Genomic DNA, 23,118 nt, shown 5'->3' with positions numbered 1-23,118 from the left:
ATGATTTAAATATATGAAGATGATTATTGTGTAAAAATTAATTTAATATTTGATATTAAATTAATTATTATTTCAAATTAATTTTAGAAAATAATTTTTCAGTTTATTAAATCGAAATGGTTTTGAAATCAAATTTTGATTTTAAAATAAAATTGAAAAATCGGTTTTGCATGCCATACAAAATGGAAAATGTTGTTTTTCCATTATCATCTTCATCATGCTCACACAAAGCCCATCTTCTTCTCTTCATTAATACTCCAAGCATGAGCTACAAGCCATGCAATCCACTTCTTTGCATGTTCATCTACAATAAATAAAGAATTTTGGAGTGATTTGAAGTAAGCTAATACATAAATTTTGAGAGAAAATCTCTATGAGAAGAAAGAGTTCTTCCAATTGGGCTACTGTGAGTTCTTCACTGTTCTTCATCGATTCAAGCTATTCTTGAGTCCCACAACTCTGTCTAAAGCTCCAAGAGGATAGTGGGGAAGACCTAGAGGTGGTTCACGGTGATCTTTGGTGAAGATTGTTGCTGTACAATCAAGTTCTTGGAGAGTTCTTCAAAAGTATGATCTTGAAACCCTCTTTTTAGAAGAGCATGCTTTAGTTTCTGCCAAAATTAGTGAATTTGAATGCTTATGAATCCTTGATACTTCCTCTGCATGTTATTTAACTCTTTCAGATTCAAGGAAATCAAATTCGAGGTCAATATTCACTTTGAATAGAGGAGCAGTTGTGTGGAGAAGCATCAAGCAAAGTTGTATTGTTGACTCCACAATGAAAGCTGAGTATGTAGCTGCAAGTGAAGCAACAAAGGAAGCAGTATAGATAAAAAAGTTCCTGACTGATTTGAAAGTAGTTCCTAATATGCACTTGCCTGTCACCCTCTATTGTGACAACAGTGGAGCAGTTACAAATTCAAAGGAATCTCGAAGCCATAAACAAGGAAAGCACATTGAACGAAAGTACCATCTCAATAGGAAGATTGTACACAGAGGAGACGTGATCGTCACACAGATAGCCTCACAAGACAACTTAGCTGGTTTATTTACGAAGGTGGATTTGTTTTATTATTAATAGAGTTTTGATGAATTCTTCTGACAAATTAATTTGTTGAAATTCTTGTATGCAAAATCATTCTAGCCTATGCATTATTGATTGATTAAGTTGTACGTATTAGGATCACATGTTTAGGGTCTAGACTTTTTCTTGTCAAACTCATGTATGCCCTAGTATAATCCTTCCCAAATAAACCGTGCTATAAGATATGGCATTCTGGCTTATAGTATGTCTCAACAATTGAACTCTTTGTTAATGCTTTTCAGTTTTAACTTGTATGTCGCTGAGAAGGAAAAGTTTTAAACTAAATTAGTGCTGGTTTGGATTTTTTTTTATCAAAATTGGCTAATTGGGCTTTTAGAATTTCTAATAGGTTGAGGGGTTCACATAATTAGAGAAATTAACTAGTACCTAATGATAGAAAATAAAAAGCATATAAACTAATCCCAATATTTTTCCCTCAATTTGATTTAGCCCTTTTCTGTGCTAACTCTCGTTTTTCTCTGTTTGTTTAATTTCCTTTATAAAGCAAAAACAAAAACCATCAAAACCCTTTTTCAAGTGGAATTTATAAATTTTCCTAAGTTGATTCAACAATCTCTTTGCGGATCCAACCCCGATCTTATCACTTTACTGCATTTGTGGTACAAGTCTTGGATCGATGAAAATAAATTATCTTTGCTCGGGCCAGGAGCAGTTATGACAACGCTAGTTCCAAAGTCCGAACTATAAGACTAAACATTTTGTGATCCAGACTAATACAAACTCCTTTTTTATAGAATATTCCCGCTCACATGTCTCCATATGAATGATCAGGATCATATCATTTGTAGCACTTTACAACAAATGTAACATCTAAAAAATGGGCCATACTCGTAGTGTCACCAGGATAAGGTATCCAGCCTTATCCATCTACTACAGATCATTTAGGTTATCACTTAAACATGATCCACTCATATGGCTCTACATACATATTTAAGCTACAAGATGACCTTGGATATTAGTTTATTGGTTTGTGGTTGATGCAACTAATTTTGAAATAAAACATCATGTATTTTATTACATAAATAAAATATTTGTATAATACAATTACAAACTATAGAACCCTACGAGATTTAGGGCATCAACCCAAAAATCTCCCACTTGACTACTACTCCTCCGTTAAGAGTGAGCATCTCCCAAATCTTTCATTTGGAATTGAGTTGCTAGCCAGTTTTTAACTTCACTCAGTAGACCTACATCATTCTCAATGAGTAGGATACCGTCTAAATATAACACTAGGAAAGCTACTGAATTGTTAATGATCCTCTTGTTTACACAAGGCTCATTAATATTCTGATCAAAGCCATAAGATTTGGTCGCAGTATCAAACCTTAAGTTCCAAGATTGAGACACTTGCTTCAGTCCCATAAATGGATTGATTAAGCCTGCAAACCTTTTGTTCTTGACCTTCCGTTATGAATCCCTCAGGCTGCTTCATATAAATGGTCTCCTCAAGATTGTCATCCAGAATAGCAATCTTGACGTCCATTTGCCAAATCTTATAGTCATAATATGAGGCAATGGACAAGAGGATTCAGATAGACTTGAGCATGGCAACAGGTGAGAAAGTCTCCTCATAGTTAACTCCCTCAACTTAAGTATAACCCTTTGCCACTAGTCTAGCCTTGAAGGTTTGTACTTTCCCATCAGCACCTCGTTTCCTCTTGTAAATCCATTTGCAACCTATAGGTTTAACCCCATTAGGTAGATTTACAAGATCCAAAACCAAATTGAAGTACATCAACTCCATTTCAAGATCCATAGCTTTGATCCACTCATCTTTGTCAACATCCTTCATTACCTTATTGTAAGATAATGGATCCTCAACATCTCATTCAACTACCATAGATAGGATTTATGTTAAACTCATGTAACAAATAGGTGGGTTCGTAACCCTACCACTGCGTCAAGGTTCCCTCAACACTTGAGGTGGATTTAACCTACTAGATGATCCAACGTCAACAACTCTTGTTGAGGTATTGGGTTCTTCAACAACTCTTGTTAAAGGTTCAATAGATTCATTGGAAAGTTCATTCAACACAACCTTACTACGAGGCTTGTGCTCCCTTATATGGTCTTCTTTCAGAAAAGTAGCGTTTTTCGATACAAACACTTTGTTTTCCTTAGGATCGAAGAAGTAGTCACCTCTCGTTTCTTTGGGGTAGCCTACAAATAGGCACAGTTTTGAACAAGGTTCCAATTTCTTAGGATTTGCCTCAAGCACATATGCTAGACAACCCCAAATTCTGAAATGACATAAACTAGCTTTACAACCATTCCATAATTCCAAAGGTGTTCTGGTAACACTTTTGGATGGAACATAGTTCAAAATGTACATTGTAGTCTATACTACAAAATCCCAAAATGAATCAGGCAAGGAAGCGTAACTTATCATTGTGCAACGAGGGGACGTGATGGTCATGAAAATAGCTTCGGAGCACAATGTTGATGATCCATTTACAAAGGCTCTCACGGCTAAAGTGTTTGAAGGTCATTTACAGAGTCTAGATCTACAAGATATGCATCACATTATCTTGGGCAAGTGGAAAATTTTACTGGGTATAGTGTATGCTCTAGTTTATTGTATTAGTGTACATTATTGTATTATGATATTTACTATTTTGTACACCCCACTAGCTTTAGAACAAGTGGGAGATAAGTTTTACCCTTGTAGTTATAAGCGATTCGTGAAGGGTCAACTCTCTATTGATTGGTTATATCCATGGGCACAAAAATATATCTACAATGTGAAAAGTGTAGTTACCAGTCATTAGTAAAGTCACCGACAATTAATGAATGTTGGTTAATTAATTAATCTCATATCATTGGAGCTTCTAATATGTTGGTCCATTAGATCCCCTTTCTAGCTCACTAAAGATAAAACAAAGAATAAATAGTTTTGGAATAATTTGAGTTGTTCAAATTATTTAAGGAAAATTTTATATTAATGTGATTAATCTAAAGTATAATGTATATTGATACATCATAATGCATAGTTAATTATGAATATGATTTATAATTAATACTATGTATAAGGGAATTAATATAGTGTATATTGATAATGCATTATGAATATGATTTATAATCAATAAGAGAGATAAATATTTGAATTAGATTCAAATTGATATAGTGTATATTGATATATTATAATATATAGTTAATCATAAATATGATTTATGATTGATACAATTTATGAGAGTGATATTTTTTAATAAGATCCAAATATTATTTATATAAATGAGATTGATATAAATACTATAGATTAAAATTTAATATGAATATGATTCATATTAAACTACAGGTTATAAAATAGATGTGTATTTTAATGTGATTATAATGCATATGGTATGATTAATAAAGTTAGTTAACTAATCATATAGTATATCTTATTATATGATAATAATGTACATTAAATAACTCCCCAATACAAGGGAATTATTTTTTTTTCACGATGAATGAGAGTTAAAATAACATCCATCCTCCCTCTTCCTTCATAATTTGTATTGTGAATACAGAAGTGCAGATTTTATACATGAAAAATGATTCTCTCAAGCTCTCTTACTTCTCTCCAAATCTCTGTCATTTCCTTCTTCTTCCAAAACAAAGGATCCTATAATCCTTATTTCTTGCTGGGGAATAGCAAAGAAGTCTTCTTGGTGATGTCCATTATTCGTGGTTAGTGCTATTCTTGGAAGTTTTGTTCGAGGAATATCAAGTTTGAAATTGTTCGAGACTTGGAGAGGAAACATCATGAAGAGAAGTCTTCAAGGGTAAGTTTTTCGTGATCTCTTCTTAAATCTTAGCAACATGCTTATTAAGTTGTTTTGTTCTATTATTCTTCTCTGTATTTCACAATTTTCAAATTGTACACCATTCACAAGCTTCTGAGAAGAATTCAATTCCTTCAAGCTTCCCATAACAATGATCAATGTAAAATATGCCATTCTTCATAAGATAGGCATCTCGAATTGGTGTCATTCTTCCCAAAAATCTGGCCTCTTTATTTCTCTTGCTACACTGATCTATTAGATTGGAACTAGGTATCAATTCAATTATGGTGCAATTGTATTGAGTCAAATCAAGCAGCACATTGGGTCTAAAGCCCTTTTTTTGTCTATTTGCTACTTGAGGTTAATTTGTGAGATTCTCCTTTCTTAGACCTAATCTGATTGCACCTATTAAACGAACTGGCTCTCCACCTAGTCACTTTATCATTCATCGCAAGCTCTTGCAAGGATATCATGTTCCTAACATTGAATATTTTTTTGGAAGTCGTGTCCTACAAGTATTATCAAATAAGTCTCAAAACTTCCATACCATGTTGCAACGACTCCAAAAACGTAAGGCTAGAATTGAGGAGATATTGTAGGTGATGCGGGTTGTATTATCCATGCCTAGTGGAGCTTCTTCTTCCCAAAGGCTTACTTGATTTTTTTTAAGCCAAAAAGAGGGAGATCTTGGTGGTGGTGGTGTGTTGTGTTTGAGATCTGGAGAGAAGCTATTTGTTTGAGCTTGTTATGGTTTGGTTCTTGGATTTATTGAATCTAGTATTAGTTGTATGGTTGTTTGTTGATGTTTGGTTCTATGTTTGGCTAGTTAAATGACTTTGTTTGTTTGATTTATGTTGTATAGATTTCTGCACTTTTCAGTTGTTACTGATGTTGTTTCGTCTTTATTTCTAACATCCATTATTTTTATGGTTGGTTATTAACTATTATGTCTTAAAAAATATAAGCCAAATGGGGAACTTGTTGGAGGTTTACTGTTTGTCATTTTATTTTTTTAAGGTAGTTTCTGGTGGTTTGCACAGTTGTCTCAAAAGAAGTCTTATCATTTGCCTCAGATATATCTATTTTCTACATATATTTTACTTTTCTAATCTGAAAATTATATGCATAATGTTTTTTTTATTTCCTAATCTAGGAAATCTCAGCAAAAGTATTTTGATTGTTATTTTTCTTATTTATGGTGCATCTTATTTTGACAAAAAGGAAAAATTTTCAAATATTCTTTCCTTATTTGGCCACGGTTTTTAAAAAGCAAATTATGATCTTCTTTGAGGTCTACCGCATTTGTTCACTGTGAGGAGCGTATTTTTTCTTGTGGTTGATTTGTTCAACAATATGTTATTGATCCCTGCTTACTATTTTTCGTTGTGCAACGTCATTGTGTGAATCGTGCAAGAACATAGATATTATTCTATCTTAGGTACGACATCACTAAAGAAGGGATTCTCAGTCATAGGGGGAGCTTAAGACTTCATTCATCGAAAAGGATTTCTCAAGCCTTAGGGGGAGTTTAAGGTGTTATTCATCAAGAAGGGAGTTCTGAAGACTTAAGGGGGCCTAAGTTGTCATGTGAAGGGGGTTCACTGAGTTTTGAGGAAGATAATCAAGCGGAGAGGAGTCTCTTACATTGTCGAAAGTCAAAATGTTCATCACTAATATCATCACACTTAGGGGAGCCTAAATACAATTGAGAGGAAGTCTCACATCTAGGGGGAGCCTAGATGACATGAGAGTTAGGCTCTACGTGAGCTATTGTAGTAATCGGTGTATTATAGATAAGTAATATGTTGTAATTGCTTGACTCTTTAATATTAGTGAATTATCTTTCTTAGAAACAACACCCTCCGGACATAGATGGTTTATCACCAAACTAGGTTACCAACTTTTGTATGTCTTTACGTGTTTTCTTGTTGTTAGTATTTTTTATTATTGCAGTGTTTGTCAATGCTTTCCATTTAACATCTGTATTTCGAGTGACGAGTCATCTTATTGTTTTTTTCACAGCTTCTCCAATCAATATGAAGATATAGCCTCAAATGGGTTGCAAAGCACCTTGGCATCCAGCATAATTGGAATCAGAATACCCAATGATCTCTAAAACTTCTAAGCTCCAATATGTGAGCATATAACCTTTTGTTCTCTACAAATACATCATAACCTGTTTGGCTGCTTTCCAATGATCTATCACCAAGTTGTTCAAATATCAGTCTAACACTTCAACTATGAACACAATATCTGGACCGGTAAATATTTGAGCGTATATTAGAATTTCAATAGTCGATGCATACGAAACCTTCTGCATCTCCTTAGACTTGAGTATAGTCTTGGGACATTTACCTAAATGGAATTGATCATTCTTAGCGACAAAGATATCTCCCGATGCACAATCTTTCATGCCAAATCTATTCAAAATATTTTCAATGTAGTTCTTTTATGACAATCTCAAAATATCTTGATAATGATCTCGTAGTATTTCAATTTCTAATACAAAAGAAGCATCACCATGATCTTTCATCTCAAAATTCATTTTGAGAAACTTCTTAGTGTCGTGCAATAAAGCTACATCATTACTTGCTATGAGTATGTCGTCGACATATAACACCAGAAAGATATACACAATCTTCCACTATATTCACTTCAAATTCAAATGAGATAATTACTTCATGAAATTTGTGATATCATTGATGAGAGGCGTACTTGAGACCATAGATGGATTTTTTTTCAATTTGCACACCGTACACTTTGAATTACCAGACATAAATTGTTCTAGTTGCACTATATAAATTGTATCAGCAACATTTCCATTAAGAAGCGTAGGTTTTCTTTTTATTTATTTATTTTTTTTTTTTTTTTGGCATCACCTAATGTAGCTCTAAATCAAAGTGGGCTACAAGTGCCAGGATTACCTTGAAAGAGTTTTCTGATAAAACTAGAGAGAAATTCTCTTTGTAGTCAATATCTTCCTTTTGAGTAAAACCCTTTGCAACAAAACGAGTCTTATATCTTTCAATTTTACTTTGCGAATCCCTTTTCATTTTAAAATCCATTTACAACCTATGGATTTCACTCCTGATGACAATTCAACAAGTTTCTAAATGACATTGTCTTTCATGAATTTTATTTCCTCTTCCATAGCATTTATCCACTTTTAAGAGTGAAAACTTTGTAGGGCTTTTTGGAAGTTAATCGGATCATCTTCCATTACACCCATATCATTCTAATATTCTTGAACAAATACAATATGATAATCTAGAATTACACTTCTTCTCTCTCTAGTAGATCTCCCTAGTGGCACTTATGTTGTTGAGTTTGAACTTCAGGTTCAATAACGAGGACTACAATGTTGTCATGTTCTATAGTTGGTTCAATAGTGAATTCAGGAATCGAAGCTTGAACATAATTTATAACCACATTAAGAAAAGAAACTAATTCCTCTTCAAAGACAACTTTCCTTATGTTATCTTCCCCCCCAAACTTAACATCCTCAAGAAATCTTGCATTTCCCATCTCAAACAATGATCTAGAAGTGGTATTGTAAAACTTGAAACCCCGAGTGCGCTCAGAATACCTAACAAAATAGTAGCTAATAGTTCTTGAGTCTAATTTTCTTTTGTTAGGCCTAGAAGGCCTAGCCTCAACTGGACAACCCCATAAGGGGTTTTAGCTATCGCTTTACTAAGTACCATATTGAGGATATATATTACAATCTTTAATGCCTCACCCCAGAGAGATTCTGGTAAAGAAGAATGACTAATCATACTTCTTACCGTATCCTTAAGTGCTCTATCGCATCTCTTCGCCACACCATTCATGTTGGGTTTGCCCAACATAATATATTGCGGGACGATTCCACATTCCTCTAGGTATTTAGCAAAAGGCCTTGGACATTATTCACCCGATCCATCATATCTACTGTAGTATTCACCACCACGATTAGACTTGATAGCCTTTATTTCCTTTCCAAGTTGAAGTTCAACTTCAGTTATGAAATATTTGTAAATGTCCAAAGATTGAGTCTTCTCATGAATTAAATATAGGTACCTATATCTTGATTGGTCGTCTATGAACATAATAAAATATTGTTGTCCATTCCAAGAAGCCATAGGGAATGGGCCACAAATATTTATATGTATTAGTTCTAACACGTCTGAGCATCTGTTGGCACCTAATTTTCTTATGTTTGTTTGTTTTCCTCTAATAAATTCCACACAAACTTCAAAGTTGCTAAAATCAAGGGAATCAAGAATTCCATCTAACACAAGTCTTTGAATTCTCTGTTTAAAGATGTGACCTAAACGTTTATGCCATAAAATAGTGGAATTTCCATTTAATTTACATTTTGTACCACATGAACTAGATAGTAGGATCTTGTTAGATGAAGCAAAGGAATCAAGCATATATAGATTATCAATTAAAGAATTGGTACCAATAAGCTTGAAATTTTGAATTAATTTCCAAAAGAACCAGAAAAACCAAATTTGTCCAAATAGAAATAGAAACTAAATTCCGTCTAAGTGATGGTACAACAGAAGTCTCATTCTAATTCAAATAACAAGCAGTTCTTAAAAACATTTTAAAATTCCTAATAGCTTCAACTTGAACTACTTTGTCATCACCCACATAAATGAATTCTTCAGCATCAATTGGCGACTGGCTCCCTAGGCAACCCTAATGGATATACTTATGTGAGTAGTAGCACCAGAATCTATCCAACAAGTATCTATAGGTACAAAAGCTAAATGAACTTCAGAACAAACTAAAGCGAGAAGTTTACTCTTCTTTATACGCCTTGGCATACTCGGGACGATCTTTCTTAAAGTGACCTTCCTTTTTTTAGAAAAAAACAAGAATTTTTAGTAGCATGTATCTTGCTCTTATTCTACTAAGATGTCCCTTCTACAGCACCCGTAGATTTCATTTTCTTCTCATCATGGAGCCAATTATCAAGTGAGTAATTTTTATCCTTTCTTTGTTAATCCTATCTTCTTCTTGCACACGTTGTGAGATAAGCTCATTACTACGCCATTTATCTCCTGAGTATTATAACTTTTTTTAAACTGAGTGGTGAATTGTGCAAGAAGAGAGATAAGTACCAGATGTATGATTAAATTTTCATTTATCTAGATAGCAAGTGCCTTTAATTTACTAGTAAGATTAAAAAATTTCATAATGTATTCCCTTATGTTTCCATTGCCCTTATACCTTATGAAAGTTAAAGAAGTCAAAAGACTACTTGCTTCCTCTTTTTTCATTTTTAACAAAATATTTCTTAATTTGAGCAAGGAACTTATTGTCATTTTCACTCTCCACGATAGAACCATAAAAGACTATGGAATGTAGTGCATAATGATCATCAGACACATGCAATTTGACCATTCCCACTTCTCATTATTAGCCATATTTGGTTGTTTCTCAGTAGAGGTGGGTTTATCGGTCCTTAATGCAAGGTCCAGATCCATACACCCAAGGAGTATCTCTAGGCTTTCCTTCCAAATCTTGAATTGATCCATTCAACTTAGAGATTGAACTTAGATTTCTAGATATTTGAGTAAGACCAGCTTAAACAAAGAACAAACAATTAAAGCATATACTCACAATTAAATTATGACAAAATAATTTCACATATATGGTGAACCCCTTTTACAAGATGACTAGCACAACATTGATATCCAGCCTTTGTGAGAAAAACACTAACTGTAAATGGTACTCTCGACGTAGTAATCAAAGTACTGACAATAAACTCTGTAAAAAAAATAAATAATAACCTTTCTTTGGACCGACTGTTTTCCCCATGAGCAATCCTTATAATTGTCACATATTCATTACCACAAAAAATTATCAATCAAATTTAAATTCAAAATATTTCAATCAAAAAAATAAATCCATGGTAATAGAGGCTCCTTTGGTAACATATTATTTTGACCAATTCAATTCAAAATATTTAAATATATTATTGTACATAAAGGGAGAAGATCACAAAAAATTATCAATCAAATTTAAATTTAAATTTACCAAATTATCAATCAAATTTTAATTTAAATTTTACCTAATTATCAATCAAATTTAAATTTAAATCACCAAGTTATCGATCAATTTTAAATTTAAATTTACTAAACTCGTCAAATAAAACCCCTTTAACCCTAATTAAGGTTAAAAAAAAAGCCCCAATTTTCGACCAACTTTCGCAACAATTACACCCAAGAGAAATAGATTTAGTTCCAGAGGAGTCCATGACATAAAACAATGACAGTCAGTCAATTAGACAGTCAGAAAGGTTTGATGACAGCACAAAATATGATAACAGTAGCGCCATGCATAGAAACCTCTTGGATCTGCACTTCGAATTTTGTTTTTCACCTTTTTTTTAGCCTTTTTCACAACAAAAAATTGCCACAAACAATACGGAAACTTTTTTTTTACCAAATAATTGAATTAAAAAACAATGGTAAATGATTAAAAAAAAATCTTGACAATTTACCGTAACCAAAATTATAAATGCCTTTAGTGGAATCTCCCTCCATATAGGATTCAAAAAAGATTGAGGATATATTACATCATAACCCCAAAGACTTTTTATATAATAGTTCAATTATGATTAGCATTAAACCTTAACTAATCAAGAATTGTCTTCTACCAATTAAATTCATATTCAATTATGAATCTCCAATAGTTAAATAGTTCACAAACTACTAAAAAAAATTCAATATAATAAAATAATAATCTATATAGGCTATGTTTCAATTTATAAGCTCTATTATACGTGCCTTACTTTTAGTTTTAAAAAGTGATAACAATGTATATTATAATTATTATATTCAATTAAAGTATAATCAATTTGCTAGTGTTATTCCATTATAAACTTTCCTCGGTAATGGGAATTCGAAATACATAAGCAATTGACTATGCCTTTTTTCTTTTCTTTTTTCAAAAGGCAAAAACCACCAGATGGAGACACGTCGTTGCTCCCATCAGTTCGTTCGGGGTGTAGAACGACGTGTCGTCTTGTACATTGTTAACCGAACCCACAAGAAAAACAAGAATTAAAAGGGAAAAAGAAAAGAAAAATCTAAAACATAGTAGAAGCACAACTTAAAAGTTGAAGCAAGAAGAGAAGTAGAGAGCGAGACGGCCCCACCATTTACACCGGGCGGTGAGGAAAACTCGGTCACCGTCTGTGGATCACAAGGACACGTGTCTAGAGTTGATCATCACGGTCCACTTTCGCAGTGGCTTGCGGCTTGTCGAGTTGGGACTTGTGTAGGCCCATTTCCATGTTGGACCCATCGATAGTGGGCTTCTCATCTGGGCCGGGCTGGGAATCACGGTAGATGAAGTAGAGAATCAGCTGCAACGCACCCAAGCCACACCCGAACCCATTTGGCACCTGCAAGCCAATCCAATTCAATTCGCCACTTGAATTTGAAACCCACCAATTAAATGTACCTCAATTATTGCATTAATAAACAACGCACCCTTTTCCCACCAACCTCATCAGATTTCTCGCATGCATAGTCATTGGGTCATATCATAACAGCTCAAATATAGTAAACTTATTAGTTTGGTACATTTAAGTTCTTGTACTTCAAAAAGAATACTTCATTTTAATCTTTATAACTCCATTTTTTTATTTTTTATTTTTTTTTTTTTGAGATTCGTATACCTAGAATATAAATAAAATATAGAATAAGGGAGTTTTTGGAAGTTATTGATGTGTGAGAGCAAAATGGAAGAGGGATAGTTGTAGGCATGAAAAGGAAAGCAGAAAAGGCAAGAGAAGGAAGGTGGAAGAAAGAGGAAATTAAAGAAAGGAAAAGAAACACTTACAGCAACAAAAGGGTCGCGGCCAAGAAGGCCATATATGAACCAAGATGTGCCACACAAGAACACAAACAGCGACAGGAAAAATGGCATATACTCAACGCTCTTTGTCTTTATCACTGTTCTCTGTACCACCACCACACGTAGTTATTTCAACTTGTTATGAAATCGACAAATGAATATACGTAGAAAACATAAACAGTTGAGAATTGCCACAGTTTCTATGAGATTTTATTGTTTTCTTTTAATTTGTTAGGTTCTAGAAGTAATTGAAGCCAAAAATTGATGCTAAAACAAACAGTCAACAAGGAATAGTAATAATAATCAAAGATTTGGTGACAATGAAAAGATTCTGAACGAACACTTTTCCAAGTCAAAAATGTTGCCAAAATTGGTAAAAGCGTAAGTGAGAAAATTACTTTACAATAGGGTGGGTTTTTAAAAGGACACGTCCGAAACTGAAATTTTAAAGGGGAAAAAAAACTCAAAATACTTTCCCCATAATGTAAGAAAATTTCAACCACTCCCACCCGTCAGTTTTGGACCATTTTTCTTTTCAAGAAAAGGAAACAAACACACTCTCTTCACAGAAAGAAGATAAAAGTTTAATTTACAAATGGGTACTAATTCTTAATTAAGCCATGGTATGTCTAATAAGATTCAAAGTTTTAAATTTTGATGTCTAATGAGTTTATAAAAGTTTAATCCCTAGCGACACCAAATTTTTTTCAACTCACTTACTTGTTCAACCACAGCTATCGTAACAGTTTTATATTAGAAAAAGAAACATTTTTGAATTGTTGGAGTGAGTTACAAAAAGTTCCATGTTTAAGTTCATAAAGTTATATATTATTTTCAAAGTTCATTTTTTTATGTGCTTGTTTAAGGATAATTTTGTAATGAAAAGGTTTAATTTTTTTGTCCAAATTGTAAAAGTGAAACTAATTTTTTATTTTTTTTATTTTTAGTTTTCATAACCTAGCATAAATTTTAAAAACACCCCTAAAAAATAAATAGCAAAAGAAACTAGTTTTCAGAGAATAGATTTTGAAAACACCAATTAAAAAATAGCAAAAGTAGCTATAGATGAATGTATAAATAATCAAATTATAAGCTTAATTTATTTTTTAAAATAAAAACAATTTTATGTTGCGAAAAAGAGCCTTAAAACTTGATTACAAACTATATTACTTAGATTTCTCATCACTTATATATATATATAAAGAAAGGAACGATAACTTTTTAATCCCTACGCTTTTAGCTCTGGTTTTTATTTGGTCCTTAAATTTTGAATTTGGTTTCAATTTTATCCCTAAATTTCAAAATGTTACAATTTTATCTTAAGATTTGAATTTTATTTCAATTTTGTCTTAGTTTCATATTTTACTTTTTTTAACCTCAATTTCCAATCATGGACGTCAATTTCTATTAATTACTTAAAAATAATTATGAAGTGAAATTTTAAACTTAATTTTAAAAGTGATAAAAATAATGAATCTTAATTAATTATAATTCTTTTAATGACTTTTAAAATATTATATATTTAGAAATTTTGAGTTTGATTTCAATTTTGTCCCTAAATTTTAAAATATTACAACTTTACTCTTAGATTTGAGTTTTGTTTTAATTTTGAAGTAAGTTTCAGATTTTATATTTCTAATCTCAATTTTTCATTAAATACCATCTTTCAATCATCAACTTTTATTAATTAATAATTTAATTTATATTAATTAATTAAAATAATTATGAAGTGAAATTTTAAATTTAATTTTTAAATAGATGAAAATAGAGAACCTTAATTAATTAAAATTCTTTTATTGATCTTTAAATTTATTAAAATAAATTAACTCTAAATATGGAGGAAGAGATCAAATCGAAGAAAAACTTAAATCTCAAAAATATATATATATATATATATAACATTTTCAAATTTAGAAATTAAATTAAAACCCATCTCAAAAATATATATATATATATATATATATATATATATATATAACATTTTCAAATTTAGAAATTAAATTAAAACCAACCCAAATTTTAGAACTAAATAAAAACTAGACTTAAAAAAAAAAAAAAGAAGAAGAATCTCCAAAAATATAGGTATTTTTCAATTACAATTAAAATAAAAATATTTTTAAAGAAAAAAAGAGAAAAAAAAAATCATAACACTGTCACAGAAAACCAGCACTGATTACAACTTCACTTCACGAGAAGTGAAAAAAAAAGGAGGGAGACAAAAAAGTACCTTAAAAAAAGTTGAAACTAACAATTCATTCATTAATTACTTTCTGTAAATAAAAACGAAGTAAAAAAATAAATAAAAAACAAAAATACCTTTCACAGCAATAAATCGAAACCCACTTTTTCGAAAATTATTAAGGGGAAAAAAAAAAGACTTACCATTATGGAGAGTGGGGAGCCGTACATGATGATAGAAAAAACGGAGGCAGCCAAACCACAGAAGAGCTTTCTGTTTTTGCCCTGCAACGCAAAAACCGACACCAACGCCACCGCCGCGAAAGCTCCCATCGCAAATGTAAACAATCCTCCGATTTTCCCTTTTTCTTTCTTCGGCGCGTATATTATGAAGATCATCACGTATATTATCTCTATCGCCGCCCCTGTTCCGTTTATCGTCGACACCAGAATGTTATGTGGAGACACAAATGGTAATCCATACCTTTTAACACAAAATCAACATCAGATTTCATTTCATCGCACTAACCACTAATTCATTTGAAACTTGAAACCCAATCGATCATACATACCAAGCGGATAGAAGACAATTCAACATCGTCATAACGTATGGAATGCCAGAGAATTGCTCCGTCGATTTGCTTCTTATGATTCTCTTGAAAGTAATCCTGAAAAATCAGTTAGGTTAAGAAACGGGAGATTTGAAGAAGAAATCGCTGCCAAGAACATGCAAGAAGGAGATCGATTAGAAAACAGAGTTTTAAAGGCTTTGGTGTTCATACATTGGGGATAAGAACAGAAACAGAGCAGTCGCATTTCCTGCAAGAACAGAGAAACAAAGAAAGGGAAATTCATACATGATTTCACTGAAAGAAAGAGAAAAAAAAAGTCATAGAACTTACCAAGAACTCCGAACAAGAAGTGCGGAATATCCATTTCAAAACAAAATTGAAAAGAAAAATGAAGAGTGTATTTCAGTTGCCGGTGCAGAGTGAAACGCCGGAATCAGAACGGCACCGGTACAGAGGAAGAAGAACAGGAAGAGGAAGAGAGGAGGAGTTTATATAGAAAGAGAAATGGATTTGATAAGTGGAGTTAGTCGGTAGGGGTAACCGCATGGTTTTACATTACAAATTAAAAAAAAAACAAAGGGTTATTTTATGATTTATGATTCATTATTTGATTTTATTAGGGTGAAAGAAACGTTTAAAATGGATATCAATAAAAATATCGAAACTTTAAATTTTACGAAATTTTTTTTATGAAAATATCGATAACATTTCAATTTCAAATGATGTTTTCAAAAAGAAATTATAGAAATAAAAAATTTTAAAAATAAATTTAAAGTTTAAATACTATTTTGGTCCTTATTTTGGTCTCTCTATACTTTGAAAATGTTTATTTTGGTTTCTATAACTTGGATTTGTTTTAGTTCTATACTTTCAAATTATTTATTTTGGTCTTTATACTTTCAACTTTGGTTCATTTTGATCCGTAAATTTTAAAAAAGTGATCATTTTAATCCTTAAAAATGAAATGAAAATAAAAATCTAGGGACTAAGATAGTCACTTTTCGAAGTACAATAACTAAAATGAATATTTTGATAGTATAAGGATCAAAGTGAACCAAAATTAAAAGTATAGGGACCAAAATGAATACTTTAAAAGTATATGTACCAAAACAAACTATAACCGAAAGTATAGGGACTAAAGTATTATTTAAACATAAAGTTAAATTAGTAAATAATTATTTTATAATTTTTAAATAAGTTAATATATCTATTATTTATATTTATTTATATAAATGATATTTAACGACTTAATTATTATATTTGGTAGATTTTTCTATGATATAATGAAAATATCTATTCACTTTTAATGTCGATATCATAAAAATGTAAAAATGTGATACCATGTTAGTGTAATTGGTTTTTATTCTTATCCACTTGCTTCTTGAGAGAGATCAACTACCAATGTCTCAAAACTCGTTCTTGCAATGAATGCAACTGTGGAACACTTGGAAGATTCTGCATTATTATTAATTAATAATTATATAAAAAATATAATAACCCTGTAAATTTTATTTTAACCGTTAAAAGTTTGAAGTTATTTTTTCAAACAATCATCCCAGTGTTATGAAATAAAGGAGTACAACGGAAATACGGATATGAAAAATATATATAATAATATTTTTATATAATAATAATAAATAAATAAATAAAATCTAAAATTATAAAATAAAATAACTAAAAATATAAAATAATCAAAATCATGAAATTGGATAATATGAAAATTAGTGGAAGTGGAATTTTCACCAATATACGTATGATTTTAAGATGCACCAAATGTCACTATTTATAGGCAAAGTGACAAGTAGAATGTAGACTTACATGGACACTAAATATGAATAACAAGGCATATGAACAATATGAATGGTGACACATGGTCTTTGGGACACTAAGCAATAGACATCTATTTTCTATTATAATATTCATAATACAAAGGCTTTTATCCGTTTTGAATGAATAAATCTAAACACATGGAAATTGTTGATTTATAAGTTTAGTTTGGTCGGTTCCTTATTTGAGTACTTCTTAATGAAGTTAAAATGTACCTGAGATATTTCATCGATGTGGATTATGTCATATACACCTGAAAATTTGATGTCTAAGTTGAGTGTCTAATAGGACCAAAGAGCAATAGAAATTGGCCTATTTATATGACTCTCTGACTATCAAACTTGATGACATAATCAAAGGTGGTCAAGTCACTCCATTCATACAATTATTCCTTTTGTGAGAAGGAATTTGAGTTTTGTACGTCCGACTCATCGATCAAAATCCCGCAACGAGTAAATTTTAGGGTTAAATGAAAAATCATAAACCAAAATTCTAAAGTTGTGGGGGAGGAGTTAAAAGGAAGAAGATGGTGAAAATATGGTGTACGTATATATACATATTATGTATTTTTATTTTTTCAATGTACACATTTGATTTGTGCATTTAAGGAGATACAAAATTTTTGTTCTATTAATTTAACAACCAAATATCACAAAAATTGTATTAAAACAAATTTTAAAAATTTAAATAATTAAAAAGAAACTTTTAAAATTCGAGTATAATTGAAACCAATTCAGGAATATTATCATCCTTTTTACGTGGCCTACCTTTTCTTCTTTCATTCGCCATTTCTCGTGGATTTTAAATCATTTTTCATTATTACAACAAAAATTAGGTCTTTCACTTTTCCCATTCCGTTTCGTAATCATTTTCTTTTCTTTTATTTTTTTTCCCAAAAAGTTTACTGTGTTGATGTAAATTCCACCATTGGCCTCAAACTAAGTAAAACTAAAAAGTGTTTAATCGCTATATTTGACTTTAATTTCCTCTTTTTTTTTTCTATTTAAATAATAACTTTACTATTTATATTGATTGTTCTTACATTTTTTAATTTTAATTGAAAATTTAATATTAAATTTGTTTCAACCAGTTTTCATCGTGCATGTATAAAATTTATATTATAATTTTACAAATACATATCAAATATTAATTTCAAAATACAAAAATTAAAATAAACATTTTAAAATACCGTCACTAAAATAAACAAAAATTTAAATTTTATCGCCCAAAGTTCTATTTAGATATCTTAGACCTCGTTTGGTAATCATTTTCTTTTATTTTTTTCAAAAGTTAAGTCTATTTCCTTTCTATTTCTTACAATGATTTGTATCTTTATTAAGTAAGTACAATAATTGAATTATTAGCCAAATTTTTTAAAAAATAAATAAATATAATTTTAAAAACTACTCTTTTTTAGTTTTTAAATTTTGGCTTGATTTTTTAAATAATTGGTATAAAATAGCTAATAAAGAAATTTGAAAGTGGAAGTAGTGTCTATAGGTGTACTTTTCAAAAACAAAAACAAAAAACCAAATGGTTACAAAATGAAGCCTTACTTTTTTAATAAATACCATATTTTTTAAAAAGTTATAATACTATTTTAGTCTATGTATTTTTAATTTATTCTATTTTAGGTTTAGTATTTATAAATGTTTGAATTTATTCTATATATTTTTTAAAATAAGATCTTAAGTTTAGTATATACATTTATTTTATTTTAAAATTTATAAAGGTGAGAATCAAACCTCTAATTTCAAGATTATCATACGTACTTGATTTCAATTGAGATAGGTTCATTTTGGCGTCTCCATCCTTTATTTCAATGTTTATTTTAACTAAAGATGGTAGTTTGATTTTTTTTTAGACAGTTTTAACCTTTTTTTTAAAAAAAATAGAACATTAAAAAGTTTTTATTTTTTATTATTATTAAAAAAAAAAAAGTTTCGGTATCAAAACTTACCTGAATTGATATTGGTGTGACCATTTGTTTACAAAGAGGGTAATAATTTTACTCGGAAATTTCTAGGTGTGACCATTTTACTTTTGCTTTTTATATTATTTAACTTGTTCTCCAGATTACATATATATATATATATATATATACACACACACATATATATTTATTGTAAATTTCAACATTTAACCTCAAATAAAATGAGGACATTTAGGATAAAGAGTTTGTTATTATAGTCATATGTCGTAATAATTAGGTTATAATAATTTGTTTTTAGTGTGTACATTATTTTAATTTGGATTATAGTAGTATTTGTTTGAAATATAAACTATTTTAGTTTTAAAAGGAAATAGTAAACACTGTAGCAAAAAATAAAAAAGTGATGAATGTAAAATAGTAAAAACTATAGTAAATAGTAAATATTGTAGCAAATTGGAATTTTGAAATAATATTGACAGTAGCTAATTGGGGGTTTTGAAATAGTATTTACCGTAGCAAAAAGTGGTTATTATAGTCTTAAGATAATTCTTGCCCCAAACACACTCAACATATTCACTTGGGTTTACTTTTTACTTATTTATGTTTTAGAGAGAAAAAAAAGTTCTTTTGAATAGACTATATATTCTCTCTTAAAAAAAAGAAATAATAAAAAAAATAAAACTTTGTATTCCTTTTTCTTATTTTGATTTACTTCACTTTTACTTTTCAAAGTTTTAGTCAAATATCAAAAACTCTATACTAGGTTGATATTAGTTTTGCCTTTTATTTTTGAAGAGTTAACACTTCTTTAAGTATCATTCAAACTAGATAAAGTATCAATTATCTTTATGGTTGAGATTAGAATGTTAAAGCTTTAGTTTAATTAAAAATTTAAAAAGAAAAAAAGGAAATTTGTGTGAAATTTTATGATTTTTAACCTTACTTTTCACTCAGGGTTGACTTTTAACTTTTTTAATGGATAATTGATTTTTTTTAATGGAATACTTTTCTTTTTTAGATAAAATAAAATACTTCTCTTTTATCTTTCAAATTTTAGTTAAATACAAAACTAAAACTTTGGACTAAATTTGTTGATGCCAAATTTTGATTAAACTAAATGCACTTGATCTCCACGTCACAGCAACAGTAAATTTGTATTTTAGGGAAGAGAGCTCACCTGTAAACAAAGAGAAATCTGGACATCGTTGTGATGTAGGTTACACTCACTCCAATACTTAAGTTAGAAGGTTGGAATACACAAAGAGTATTTTATTTTAGATGGGGAACTTACTTGTCTTGTGTTCTTCCGTTCCTTCTTATTTATAGCTTTTGGTTGTGTCCTGTTTCCTTGCTTCATAATCTAATTAGGGTTTCTTATATGCTGGTTCGGAGTAGGTATGGTTCAGGCCGAGGCTGAGCGATTCAGACCGACCTCCTCGAGCTTGATCTTTGTGTCTTTAGACCTTACTGGGCTACACTTAGTAGACTGAGCCATCTATCATAGGCTCTGCTTCAGGTGAGCCAAGGCCGATCAGGCTCGTTTACTACTTAACCCATTCTTCTGTCATCTTCTCATCCTCTTTCTCTTATTGTGCCATTTTTACTCCTGATTCTAGAATTCATCTATAACATTAGCCTCCACTCCCAAGTTAGAGTTCATAGTCTTCTAGCTAAACCATGAGTTTTAATCCTAAGAACCTATCTTGGGAGTATGAATCTCCCCTTCAATTTCCCCTCCTTCCTATATATGGTAAGTAGATGAGTAGTCTCAACCTGGTTGGGCCTTAATAGGGCCGACATCGAGTCATTGCTATCATGGCCCTAAGTGGGCTACGTGTCATAAGCAAACCTGAAATATTATCTGACTGAACCTATTAAAGCCTAACTAGCTTCCTGGTATCCTTCTTCGCTTGGAGGACAGAGTTATGGTTACTTCACTCATCATTTTCCCAGATGGATCATCACTTTTCAAATGAAATTTCCATGTAGCTTGTTCTTTCAAGTGTTGCTCTACCATCACTCACAATGTAGCTTCCATTTCTTCTATCAACTTCCTTGTTTCTTTCAAGGCTCTCACTTGTTTCATCTGCTCTGATCGGTCTTGGACCCAAGCTGACAATGACTCGGTTGTCTTTCAAGCTCACCTTGCATGCTTAGAGAGAATCTCCTATTCCTTTCCCTATCGAACCATCATCCCATGCCATGTGGAGAAATCCCTCAATCTTTGCATTGTGTTGTCATACTATGATTTTGAACTGAATCTCATAACTTTTCTTGTCTTTATCTTATTTCCATTAGTCACTTCAAGCCTGAACTCCACGCCATCCCCTGCATGCTGCAAGAGCACACATGACCAAAAGCCCCAGCCTCGATATCGAGGTCGAGCATTGTTTGTCTAATTCTTCTTCACGGATCCATCTATTCATGTCATGTGAGGGAATCTATCTACTTTTGCATACATAGTGTTGTCACACTATTCTTCGAAAAGAATCTCATAACTTCTTCTTTTCCTTTTTCTTTTTCCCTTTTTTCTTCCTCTTTTTTCTCTTACTAGATATTTCAAAATCCAAACAATATACTCCACGCTCCATGTTGTAAATGCATGGCGAAAAGAATGCCTTTAAGGCCGAGCACTGTTTATAAGCTTGTGTCGTCTAATCATCCTCCTCTTATTGACACAAGCTTTGTAAGGAGACAATTATCTGAATGGATTTGTATCTTGGCAGAAGCGTGTGATCGTTTTCTTTGATTTCTTGAAACAATTAAAAACAAGTAAACAAGAAAAGGTTAATAATCATATTGTTGCCAATATGTGACCGCAACGAATAACTCCTCTTGTAACTAGTAGTCTCCTTTTTGAATTCTTTTAATTCCTCGAGGTCTTCCTTACTATGACTCTGGAAAAGATCTAATTTGTGGGAACTGCTCCTTGAAAGAATAGAAGTAATCATAGTACTTTTGCATTTTCAGCAAATTTGCCTTCCAGGGCTCTTTCTGAACCACGACCTCAGCCTCGATTTCTGACCCTTCCTTTGATCTGTTACGTTTCTTTTCTAACCAACTGCGAAAATCAGTTTTGGGGTAACTCTTGGCTGGTACCATTTTTTTTTATCTGAAGCTCTACCTGAAGATCAGCCTCAACCTCGATCATTATGATTTTCCTTAGAGTTTACGTGTACCATTCATCGTAACCCATTGTTTCTATTTGCAGCCCCAAGTGTCTAACTTGTTTTTCCCTGTCTGCTTTTCTAGAATCTACTTTCTTGCCCATGGTTTCTGGAATCACCTTCTCCCACCATCAGTTGTTTCATTGGTCTTGCTTTGTATCTTATCGACCTTGAGTGATTGGGATGGGACTCCCTCGTGCCTTCTACCATGGGTGTTTTTCCCTTGGTTGGATCTCAAACAAGCTCATTCTCAAACCTCTCCTTTCTATGATTATCTTGCTGATTAGTGACTTTAAACAACTGAGCCACATCTTGGCCTATTCCATCCACTTTGGCCTCTAAATCATCATATCGATTTTTCGTTTGTAGCTCCTCGGGTCAAGGCTGAGGAGCCTCTATCTTCCAGATATGTCGATGATGGCACTCCTAATCGAAATTTTCTTAATCCAAATTCATGTTTTCAAATCTTTGACTGGTTCTTTTGAAGGAATCCTCTATGATAGGAAAAACAAGCGTAAAACAGAAGCTAACAGAATTATTAAGCACTCTAATTACACTTAATTTGAGTTCATAACATGCTACAAAACAGTTTTACAAAGAAAATGGTTTCATAAGTGTATACCTTTGTATAATCACTTCAATTCCTTGCTGAATTCCATGAATTGGTTCTCCAAAGCTCTAGTAGACTACCAAGAGAGTCTTCTTTACTATCC

The 23,118-nt window shown here is 31.4% G+C and overlaps 1 protein-coding gene across 1 annotated transcript; it reads right to left on the bottom strand.

Moving 5' to 3' along the window:
* Positions 1-11,708: 11,708 nt before the first annotated feature.
* SWEET1 (Nodulin MtN3 family protein) lies at positions 11,709-15,999 on the bottom strand. Its single transcript, XM_039028098.2, has 6 exons — positions 15,809-15,999; positions 15,689-15,725; positions 15,479-15,574; positions 15,111-15,390; positions 12,714-12,833; positions 11,709-12,273 (listed from the first exon to the last, which is right to left on the bottom strand). The coding sequence occupies exons 1-6, from the start codon at positions 15,840-15,842 to the stop codon at positions 12,085-12,087; spliced, it is 756 nt and encodes a 251-aa protein (XP_038884026.1). The 5' UTR covers positions 15,843-15,999; the 3' UTR covers positions 11,709-12,084.
* Positions 16,000-23,118: the final 7,119 nt, after the last annotated feature.

Source organism: Benincasa hispida, chromosome 4 (assembly GCF_027475165.1).
Source record: "Benincasa hispida cultivar pf3 chromosome 4, pf3_genome.v1.1, whole genome shotgun sequence".
Classification (NCBI taxonomy): Eukaryota; Viridiplantae; Streptophyta; class Magnoliopsida; order Cucurbitales; family Cucurbitaceae; genus Benincasa; species Benincasa hispida.
This window is presented reverse-complemented; position numbering and strand designations above follow the sequence as displayed.

Excerpts from the sequence above, each read along its gene's own strand:
- SWEET1 (XM_039028098.2), bottom strand. The coding sequence starts at position 15,842 with ATGGATATTCCGCACTTCTTGTTCGGAGTTCTTG. Across the intron at positions 15,575-15,688 it reads TTTCTGTTCTTATCCCCAAT|GATTACTTTCAAGAGAATCA; the intron begins GTATGAACACCA and ends CTGATTTTTCAG. Across the intron at positions 12,834-15,110 it reads GCTCCCCACTCTCCATAATG|AGAACAGTGATAAAGACAAA; the intron begins GTAAGTCTTTTT and ends GTGGTGGTACAG.